The sequence below is a fragment of the Lactuca sativa genome, chromosome 6 (genome assembly GCF_002870075.4).
Source record: "Lactuca sativa cultivar Salinas chromosome 6, Lsat_Salinas_v11, whole genome shotgun sequence".
Taxonomy (NCBI): Eukaryota; Viridiplantae; Streptophyta; class Magnoliopsida; order Asterales; family Asteraceae; genus Lactuca; species Lactuca sativa.
The window spans coordinates 37,800,076-37,811,575 of NC_056628.2; the positions used below are offsets into that span (position 1 = coordinate 37,800,076).

Genomic DNA, 11,500 nt, shown 5'->3' on the forward strand with positions numbered 1-11,500 from the left:
AAAATACAATAGTTTCAAACTATTCATGATCTTCTATCAATACAATAGTTTCAAACTATTCAAAAATCTTCTATCAGTATATAACTATATTGGATGCTTATCTCCTGCAATTTGTTAAACATTGAGAGGGTAAGCGGTGACACTTAGTGAGTTCAATAATAGATACAATATAACGTTATGCCATATATATACTTCAATATGGCAGAAGCAAAGAGGAATAAGGACAACAAAGGCATATGTGAATCATGTGACAAACTTTTCATATCAATCATTCATATGTGAATCATGTGACAAACTTTTCATATCACTCACTGATTTGATTCAAAGATATACAATCAATGAGACATAACAATTTCCATACTTGATATACATCAATAAAGCTTTGGCCAAAATGGCACAGAAGACATACAACTTCGGATTAACATTTTGGTAGATTTCGGGCTTATAGCCCTGTCTAACCTTCTGCCAATACCATAGAATAGAAATCATTCTCTTATGGAGACATGTTCTACATGGCCAGAGGCTACATATTAGTACCAACGTGAATCTAAGTCCTTTCACTGATCACATGGTCAAAGGTATTTCTTTGCTATTAAATATAGCGAATAAAAATAACACGGGAAAATAACCCGGAATAATAACATTCAAAAACACATAGCACATATAACACATAACATACAATTATTTCTATATATTAAACTCACCGTGAAATAACCGGGGGTTAAAATAGTAATTTGGGCAGCACTTTGTTACTATAATTAGCTTTCTTCGTTGAAAATAGGGAGTTTTTCTTGAAAACCGGGCTCTACGAAGGTAGAGCTTCAAACCGAAAAAATACATTTCTCGGGCTTCTCGGGCACTTTGGGGCGTGTTTTGGGTGTTAAAAATAATACCGGGGCTTCGAGGGAAGTGGAAATAGTCAAAATATGGAATAAGGGGTGAAAAAGTGGCAAAAATCCAAACTTACCCGGGAGGTCTCGCACCCCTTATATAGGGCTAAGGTTCGGATCCGAAGCAAGAGGGAGAGGGCAGGTGGCTGCGAAGCTGCAAGGCTCGGTACACGCGGGAGAAGGGTGAGGCTCGGATGTGAGGGTAGGGACAGGTGTGCGCTTTGGATTGGTCCAGCACTTCGGACACGGGGCGAAGTCAGAAGCGAGGCGCGTCAGAAGGCCATTGGACCGCACCCTCGGTCAAATCACCAAGCGACACGCGTCGGACTCAGCGGGTGACTCACCGAGATGGACCTTATCCATGCGAAAATTCTCGGAAATTGTGCCCAAATCTTCTAAAATCCATAACTTTTACATACGAGCTCCGTTTTTGACATTCTTTATATGAATGCGTAGGTAAAATTAACTTTCGTTTAGACTTCGTCGGCTAATTTTGACTTTATTTTAATATTATTATTTTTAACAGGACGGGACAGGAAAATCAGTTAAAAATTCATAATTTCTTCATCCGACATCCGTTTTCATCAGACTTTTTACCGTTGTACTACTAGTTACGAGACCTTCAATTCTCGTTTAGGTTGTGTCGGCTAAAAATCACTCGATCTAAAATTCAAGTTTTTAGTTGTCTACTGCTAAGCTGAAACTTAGAAAAATCATAACTTCCTCATACGAAGTCAGATTTTGGCGTTCTTTTTATCGAACTTCTCGGTTTAACGAATACTATGAATTTCATTTAGATTAATAAGGCTAAAAAGTAGTTTATCAAAAACTCACTTTTTACGTCATTCGGCATCGTGCCGGTTTTGTCTCGGATCTTCGATTGGTCATAACTTCTTCGTTATAACTCGGATTTCAATGAGGTTTTCACCTAAATGTTTCTAACGAGATTATCTACAAATTTTAATAATAAAATTTTACTTATTCCAAATTTTATATTTTCATTAAATTTCACTATTTGACATTTGATTGGAATCTCATAAGACTTCCAATACTTTCTGAATGATTCTAAGCATAATTTTACTTCATTTCTAGTAAAAACCATATGTTATAACTCAACATTCAAATTTACATAATATTTCCTAATATTATTCACTTTTATAATTTACAACTCACGATAACTGAACGTGTATGTTACAATTAAAATGTATTGCGTGGATTCTTACGTGGCTATTACACCCCCTCCTCAATTAATTAGGGTTCGTCTGCTCCAAAAACTCTTCGATTAACAGTTTGGGATAAATCGATACAACAAATCGAAGGTGAATTTGAAGATTCGAGTTGAAGTCGATTGTACCATGGCATCCTAACAATCTACAGGTATGTATGCTCTTGTAGATTTTCATTACAATGGGGTATTTGCACCAAAGTCGTTGGTATACTTGGACCAGGTAAAAAAACTATTCGTGATGTGGATTTTGGTGGATTTACGTACAAAGAATTTCTTTTGTGGATTACGAAATTAACCAAAGGAGACTGTGATAATCTCTACTACTATAATAGAAAGGAATGTTTGGCTGAGGGTATAAGAAGAATTGACAGTGGTGCTAATTATTAAGAGTTTGTAGAAGTTGTTTATAGTGATGCGGAGTTGGATGTGTACATTGATCACCAAAATGAACCAATTCTTGATTGGGCTAATAACGAGGTTTTAGCAGATTATATAAGTGATGATAATGAGTATGACTTTGATGAAGAAGATGACAAGGACTCATAAATTTATGATACTACAAAATATAAACATGAATGTGATGAAGAGGTTTATAGTTTTGACAAAACTGTTGGGGACAAATTGTTGAACAAAATTTCAGGTGACATAAGTGATGATGATGAAGCCAACAATTGAAAAGATATGGAGGTTGTGTTCCTTATCCATGATGAGAACCAAGAATGGGATCAAATGATGCCAGTTGTAGGTATGAAGTTTTCTAACCCGTTATAATTGAAACTATGTCTTACCAACTATGCAGTCAAGAATGGGTACGATTTATGGTATGAAAAAAGTGATAATCAGAGGTTATTGGTAAAATGTTGTAATGGTAAGAAGAATAATCAGAATAAAGGTTGCCCCTTTAGGTTGTGGGCTACCTGGATGTCATCTGAAAAGTCATTGTAGATTAAATCATTAAATGATAACTATAATTTCTCAAGAGTCTTTCAATTTGGGTCCATTGTTACCTATAAATGGATAGGAACTCATTTCATGCGATATATACTACACAAACCAAAGATGAGTACAAGGAAATTGAAAGCTAAAGTCAGCAAGAAATTTAATTTGATTGCAAGTGTTGGACAGTGCAGAAGTACTAAGAAGTACGCATTTAAGGAGATAGAGGGTTCTTTAAAAGAACATTATGCCAAAACATGGAGCTATGGGGAAGAAATAAAAAGGACTAACCCTAGATCAACAATGAAGATGGATGTAGATGTCATGCCTGATGGAACCACTTACTTCTCAAAGTTTTATGTATGTTTAAAGGGTTTGAAGGATGGTTGTATTGAGGGTTGTAAGAGGGTAATTTGACTAGATGGTTGCTTCTTAAAGGGCATATGTAGAGGGAAATTACTTTCTGTTGTAGGTAGAGATGCAAACAACCATATATACCTAATTACTTGGGCTATGGTTGCAGTGGAAAGTAAAGAAACATGGAAGTGGTTTATTGAACTTTTTATTGATGACCTTGGAATGGGAGTTGGGCATGGACTAACCCTAATACAGACCAACACAAAGTAATCAATCTATTTTATCTCTATCTTAGTACTACTTAATTTATTTAAGCTTATGTTTTTTGTCTAATGCTAACATGAGTTACTTGAGGATGTGAAAGAAATGATTCCAGCAGCAGAGCATAGGCAATGTGCTAGGCACATATGTGCCAACTTCATGAAAAGATTTAAGGGCCAATAGTTTAGGAAGCTTTTCTGGTATGCTGTTGTAGCTACTACCCAGGAAAATTTTGAGCAACATATGAATGAAATCAAGAAATTAGAACCTCTAGCCTATGATCATCTGATGGAAAGGGGCCTTAAAACTTGGAGTACATCATTTTTTCAGACTGATAGGGCTTGTGATGCATATGAAAATGGTATATCTGATAGTTTTAACTCAGCCATTCAAGCTGCCAGGAAGAGGCCACTAATGACCATGTTAGAAGAAATTCGAATTTATGTGATGGAGAGGATTTGTAAATTGAAGAGCAAGGGACAATATTGGGATTTAACCATGTGTCCTTCCATTAGACTGAAGTTAGCCAAGCTTAAGGAACATCAAAAGTAAGTGATTTAATATGTATGTCCTTCTATATGTATGTCCTTATATATATATATATATATATATATATATATATATATATATATATATGACATTCATTATATGTGTATATGGATAGATTTTGGAAAGTTGTACCATCTGGCTATCAACAATTTAAAGTGAGGCTTGGGTATGATGCATATGCTGGAGACCTTGGTAGCAGGACATGTGCATGCAGAGGTTGGAAGTTAACTGGATACCCTTGTATGCATGCATATGCTTGCATTTCAAGCCTCAATAGGGATGCATATGACTATGTCTCACCATGGTTTACCACAACAATGTTCTTAAGTTGTTATAGGTATACAATTAATCCACTCAATGGTAGTGACATGTGGCTTCATGTAGATTACATCAAGTCATTGCCACCCAAAAGGAGAAGGATACCAGGAAGACCATCAACAAAAAAAAAAGAAAAAGTTCAGATTGAGAAGGAAAACCAGGGAAGAAAGCATTCAATCACAAAAAAGGCTCGTTGATGAGATGCAGCAGATGTAGAGAAACATGGCATAATATAACCAAATGTCCTCAAAAACCAACTGAAGAATCATCAAATCCACCATTATAGAAAAAGAAAGCCAAAAAACATGGTATGTGTGGCATAACTTAACATATGTGAAATTGAATTAACTTTTCAAGTCTTGCAAAACAAGTAAACTGAAGGGTAAATTGGAGCATGAAGTTGAAATGGAACCTGATAGTGAAGTGGATTCTTTTGAAGGTGAATTTGAAGATGATATACAACTTGAAAGTGAAGACGATATAGAAGTAGAAGTTGAAGTCTCAATTCAAGTTCAACCTGAAGTGCAAGCTGAAGCAGAAGCTGAAGTGCCAGTTCAAGTCCAAGATTAAGTAGAAGCTGAAGGGCCAGTTCAAGGTCAAGGTGCAGTTCAAGTACAATATGAAGTACCAGCATTTCAAGTTTTAGTGGGTCGGAGGATAAGGAAACCTTCAGAAAGAAGTACAAAATTGAAATAAGAAAGAAGTGGGAGGGGAAAAATGGGAGCACTAGTAACAATCCATATGTTTCGGATTAGCTTTTGGCATCTTGGACTCTTGTTCCTATTTTGGCATCTTTGGCTGACATCTTTAACTTTTGGAATCTTTTGGCAGTATTGCATATTTAAGTGTCTAATGTTTAACTTTTCAAACATGTTTTGACAGTAATGCATATTTAAATGTGTAATGTTTAACTTTAGCATGTCTTTTGTAACAAACTTGTTCCATGGAATCTTTTACCATCTATTAGAATATTTTAATCATGATACAATCCAATTCCATTACATTTGTAATATTTAGAAATCCAATTCCATTCCAATGTTTCATTACAATTCCATTCCAAGTCCATTCCACTTAACCAATTTTCCATACAATCAAACTTTTCATTCAAAACAATCCAATTCCATTTCATTTGTAATATTTAGAAATCCAGTTATATTCCAATGTTTCATTACAATTTCATTCAAAGTCCATTCCACTTAACCAATTTTCCATAAAATAAAATTTTCATTCAAAACAGTCCAATTCCATTCCATTTGTAATATTTAGAATTCCAAATTTTCCATTACAATGTTTCATTACAATATTACAATTCCATTCCACTTAACCAAAACAACATTTTCATTCAGTCATGATACATCATCATCTACATAATGCAAAAGGATCCCTAATTTAAAACAACATTTTCACATATAATAAAAACAACACAACCAACACAACTGTATGACTAAACAATTTCCAATTGACTTTCTCCAACTCATATATGTTAAACAAATTGGTGTTCTTCTCTTCTTCGATCTTCAACCTGCATATACTAATTTCATTCTCTAAGGTATGAAGTTTCCACCAAAGATTATAGTCTTCTTCTGATTTCATCCTCTCATGGCTTATTCCATCTGTCCTCCCTTCATCCTCATCCACCCATTGCCAAATTTTACATCTTGGACTTTTTCCATTCTTCAAGAAATTTTTAAAAAAGGTTAAATTGAAGGATGAAGAAGCAAAAGTTAACAAAAATTCACAAAAAATGATTTACAGTGAGTTTTGATATACTCTAGATGGTCTTCTAGGATTGTCGAGTGTCCTTGAAATCTTCACATGAGATGGTCATTTACAATCACATGGATGACCATCTAGCAATACGCCTTGTCGTTAGGAAAAAGGAGAAGAAGAAAAGGAAGAAGAAAAGAAGCCATTGATCGATCTAGGGTTCTTTTGGATCAGTAGTCGTCGTATACTGGACCATTTATATTGTAAACGACGACAAAAACGTACACGACCCGTCTAACATGCTTAATTATATCAACACGGACACGACCCATCTAACATGCTTAATTATACGGGCTTGCAGGTTTGTGTGTTAGATTCGGGTTCATGGGTTGGGTGGTTGACCCATGAACCCGTATGTTATTTGTGTAATATTGAGGATCAGTTGATTTAGGGCTCGCAATATGCATAAGGTGATAGGAGTAGTAGAATAACTTAAATCTAATATATTATACGGTGAACCACCTCCGTGGAGCTTTCTTTAAAATGATAATATCATTTCAAAAATTAAAATGATGATGATGATGATGATGATAATAATAATAATAGTAAATTATACGAGTTGACTTGTGAAGTCATTTACTAACCCGAACATGAATCGTTTATTTGGCAGGTTGGTGAGTCAAAAGATCTCAACCCAAACCCATTTATTTTCATGTCGGTTTCGTGTCATGTCACAGTTTGTGTCGAGAATTGTCACCCCTAGCCCAATGGGTTTAGGTGGTAGCAGATTAAATCCATTAAGTACATAAAAATAAACGGCAATTAGAAAGTAAGTGAAAATATTAAACGACATTATACATGTTGAACTCCTATAAATCGGCTACAGGGGAAAGGAACTCCTCCTTATTGGACTGACGAGAGTATTGACCATTAAACATATATCTAACATGTACATGAGACACAATCGAAACACATCCTCATCCAATGATTTTTCAAATATGTTGAAACATCACCAACTCAACCCCTTTAACTAATGGAAACAACTATATTTTTGGAACTCCGAATACGACATAGTAGTTGAGGAATAATCATAAAACCTCAAACCCTTTATAGAACAAAATTCTTTCTTCTCAAAGAAGAGCTCATACTCATGTATTTGGAAGAACATTTCACCCACTTCGTTTTGTAGATTTATAACAAGTTCTTTAAAGAACATGTAATGCATAGTCAGTGGGTCGCGTTCTATGTTGTCGGGGATATCAAGACACCTCCTAAAACATGAATTTCAAAAAAGACCCTTGTATGTCAGACACTTTTTCTATGTAATACATACACCATTTCGGACTATGACATCTCGGGGTGTTCATTGAACTTTTGACTATTCATTGTATTATGGACTATTCGTTACATTCCATAGATGATATTCTTGTTCCAAACATGTTGAAATGTGGGTTTAAGAGAAGGGACAATTAAACACCATATTGCTAATTCTATAAGACATCCAAGACTAACTAATAACCTACATAAAGATTCTTTGTTTTTTTTATTCGGAAAAGAACGGTTATTTCAGACTAGTTCATCATATTCGAACAAGGATAATACATTTATGGAGTGTGTTTTTAAGACCCTAACTAGTCAAAGATAACAGTAAAGGAAACAAGAACACATTCGTAACACCACAATATTTTCACCACCGGAGGTCATTTTCGTCCAAGAGCTAGGTCTGAAATGTTGTTCTGAAAAATTGTTCTCATTCCAAAAGATATTTAAGTAGAAGGGACATGTCAACTGTCTGGGTAACGGTTGGTAAGCGGACAGAATTCAAATCTGAAGTAACCCGTTTCGAATTCTTTGGTTATTTATCCAAATTGTAGTGCTGTTATCTTTAACATTAACTTTAATTGTAATGAGGACGACTACGGTTCAATAATGAGGGGGACTATAGTTCAATAATGTATAATTGTGAATGATGCAAAACATAGCGACCATCAATGATGAAATAATTAAAAATGTACCTCTATCCCATTCGAGGTACACATATCGTCTCTGGGAGTCTTATTGATAAGTTTTAGAACCATGGCTAAAGTAGTTTCATGCTCTGCTAAACGCTCATCTTGAGATGACAACTGCTCGCAACATTCACAAACCTCATATTTCAATTGAAGGACCTCGTTTTGCAAGTCACTAATAATTTGGTCATTGTCAGTTGATGAGTCAGCGGTCGACGGTGGTGGTGGTGACGGGTGAGATGGATCATCTATCAGTGCCTTCTTTTCCCGAGGCTCATGGGTAAGAGAGTTTTTGGGTGATGGTGTTAGGGAAGGTGCCATGTGAACTTCAGTGTTGGAAAAATCTGGGCGATCAATCCACGCGTGAGCTAACTATCCACCATTCAGCATGCATCTCATCTTCTGTCGGCTCCAACTTCTGTATGAGTCTATTATCCTGCTAACAAAAATATAAAATTATAAATAAACATAAATTATAAAATAAATAAATATTTAAATAATAAAGTAATCATACGTCGTCAATTTGTAAAAAGTGGTTGCAACTAGTCTTTTGTAAAGGCCTCATTTTTTACCATGCAACAACCCAAGGGATCACATTATGTAGTCGGGTGGTACCAAACAAACTGCATACCTATTAAAGTCTCAAGAATCCATATTTGAATGTTAGCAAACAAATAAATAAAAATTGTTAGAATGTTAGCAAACAAAAATAAATAATAAAATTTTCATCCTATACTTACCTTAAAAGCGTATAAAAACCCATGTAGGGTGTAGGTCAAATTTTGAGGTTGGTTCTATTTCAGTTTGTCTAGATGTATAAGTTTGTCAACATTATTGAATACAGTAGATAACTGTTTGTACAATTGATCTCATATTATCCTCCCCCATGGATATCTGCCACGTAAAAAAATTAGTTAACAATTAAATTTCTAAAAATTATTAAGTAATTATAATCAATAATTATAAAATAGACGACATTATACATGTTGAATTCATCAAGGTTGGATAGCACAGCGAAATACTCTTTTGTAACAGGCTGTTTAGCCAACCACTCATTGAAACCCTTCTCTAACAGGTATAGAAGACATACACAAACGGCATCCTCGTCCGATAACTTGTTAAGTGAATGTTGAAACGCCTTCATAACATCGTCTAATTTGATCGAGACATTCGTCGGGACCATAGGAAAGGCATGAGAACGGAAGACGGTGTCGGATGCAGAAGCACGAAAATAGTCACCAAACTAGAAGTCGGTGATACGACAAAATTCTTTCTTCCCGAAAGACAACTCGTAACCCCCAATCTCAAAAACCATTTCATGTACTTGGCTGCGGGGTTCGGTGTCAACTTCGTGGCAAAAGACATAATGTAGAAGCAAAGGATCCTCATCTACATTATGAATGTCTAACCACCTCCCAAAACATGTATTCCAAAACATAGTCCTGCATCCGGGTCTGTCTCTATATGTCGTAAGAATTTTCTCGCCGATTTTGGGTTTACACGAGAGTGTAATTGATGCATCAAAAACCATGTCGTGCTGCACAAATAAAAAATGTGTTATCACTTCAGTCTGAAACGAAAATCACCAATATTATGGACCAATTCCAGACTAGTTCCTCATGTTCCAGACGAGTTCATCGTGTTCCTGAACAATTCCTCGTGTTCTGTAGGCTTCCAAAATGAACTTTTAAGATCCATAATACGACATTTTGATATAAATCAACAATACATAAACATCTAAACTACTTTTCAGTTGATCCTAAAGCAATGACATCTTTAATTTAAACTCCAAAACGTTTTCAATACATTCCGGATGTGTTTTACGAATTCTGGAACAATAACAGTAGATATGTAGTTATCCAAACAAAAATAACCTGAAATACGTTCCGTAACAACCCATTCTGAAGTATGTAGTTATTTTGCAAAATAATAAAAAATAGATTATATTTTTTAAAAACACCCGCAATAAAGAATAAAGGTTAGATTACTCAATTTCACTTTCTAAAGCTTTTCTTCAATAATAAATATACTCATTCTCATCTATTTGATACACTTTATAAACATCCATCTTCTAATTTGTTGTTCTTAAAGCGCCCTCGTTATTTATATTGCTCTTATTTTAAACGATTGAAAAGTATTAAATGGTTGATAAATAATCATAAAAATATTAAGTGGTTGATGGTAATATTTGATTAGAATATGAGTACGGAAGAAAGAAAAAGTATTATTAATAAAAATAATATAATATAATACCACTATATATAATTAAATGGTCGATAACTGATAACAAAATAAAATATATTTAACTAATAATTAACAATTTTAAATGATAGATTGTTACCAAAGGGTTTGTAGCCCAGCGGTATCCTGTTGTCTTTTCTCCGTGAAGTTGAGAGTTCAAGTCCTCTTGTGGATATAGATGGATTTAAGGTGTAGTTTAGGAGTAAGTTATATTGTCGTTTCGAAAAAAAAATGATATATTGTTAAGAATAAATAATAGCAAAAGCTCAAAAAAAATCTCTAAATATAATTAGTATAATTATTAACCGAACTAAACAATTAATAACTATGGAATTAAGTAATCCAACCATCTTTTAATGTGTATTTGAAAAAAATAACTAAATTTTTTTAGCAAAAATAATCATTATTTCTGGAATTTCCAGACCAAGAAAAACACATTTTTTTAATGATTTTGGATTAACATTTCAGATTCTATACTAAAATTTTGAATTTCGAAAAAAAATCCGGAATTTCAAGAACAATTCCGGAATTTCGAGAAAAAAGTTGTTTATTATTTAAATTAAATAAAAAGTTAAAAAAATATAATAATATAAATTATATACAATATTAATACGTAAACTTAGATATTTTATATAAACCGGTAACAAAATAAATAAAATGATTTCTTTGACAAAAAAAACATCTTTTGAATTTGAACAGAATTCCATAATGCAAACATTTCTATTATCATTTTTCAAAAACCAAAAAAAAATTATTTTTTTAAAATCTCATTTATAATATTTAGCCCTTAATAATTAGACCTGACAAACCTAACGTGTCGTTTCGGGTTCGTGTTGTGTAAAGACATTAAATGGTTTGAAAGGGTTTGACCCTAACCCGACCTGTTTAATCATAGTATCGTGTCGTGTCAACCCGTTTATTTTCGTGTCGGGTTTTGTATTAAGGTTTAGACATTGTAAATATGTTGTGTAATGTTTGGTTGAAATACTTTAAAGGTTGGAAAG

The 11,500-nt window shown here is 34.0% G+C and overlaps 1 protein-coding gene across 1 annotated transcript; it reads left to right on the top strand.

Moving 5' to 3' along the window:
* Positions 1-3,177: 3,177 nt before the first annotated feature.
* On the top strand, positions 3,178-5,109 carry LOC111894185 (uncharacterized). Its single transcript, XM_023890266.1, has 4 exons — positions 3,178-3,462; positions 4,003-4,220; positions 4,337-4,727; positions 4,897-5,109. Exons 1-4 carry the CDS (start codon positions 3,178-3,180, stop codon positions 5,107-5,109), a joined length of 1,107 nt encoding a protein of 368 aa, XP_023746034.1.
* The last annotated feature ends 6,391 nt before the right edge of the window (positions 5,110-11,500 follow it).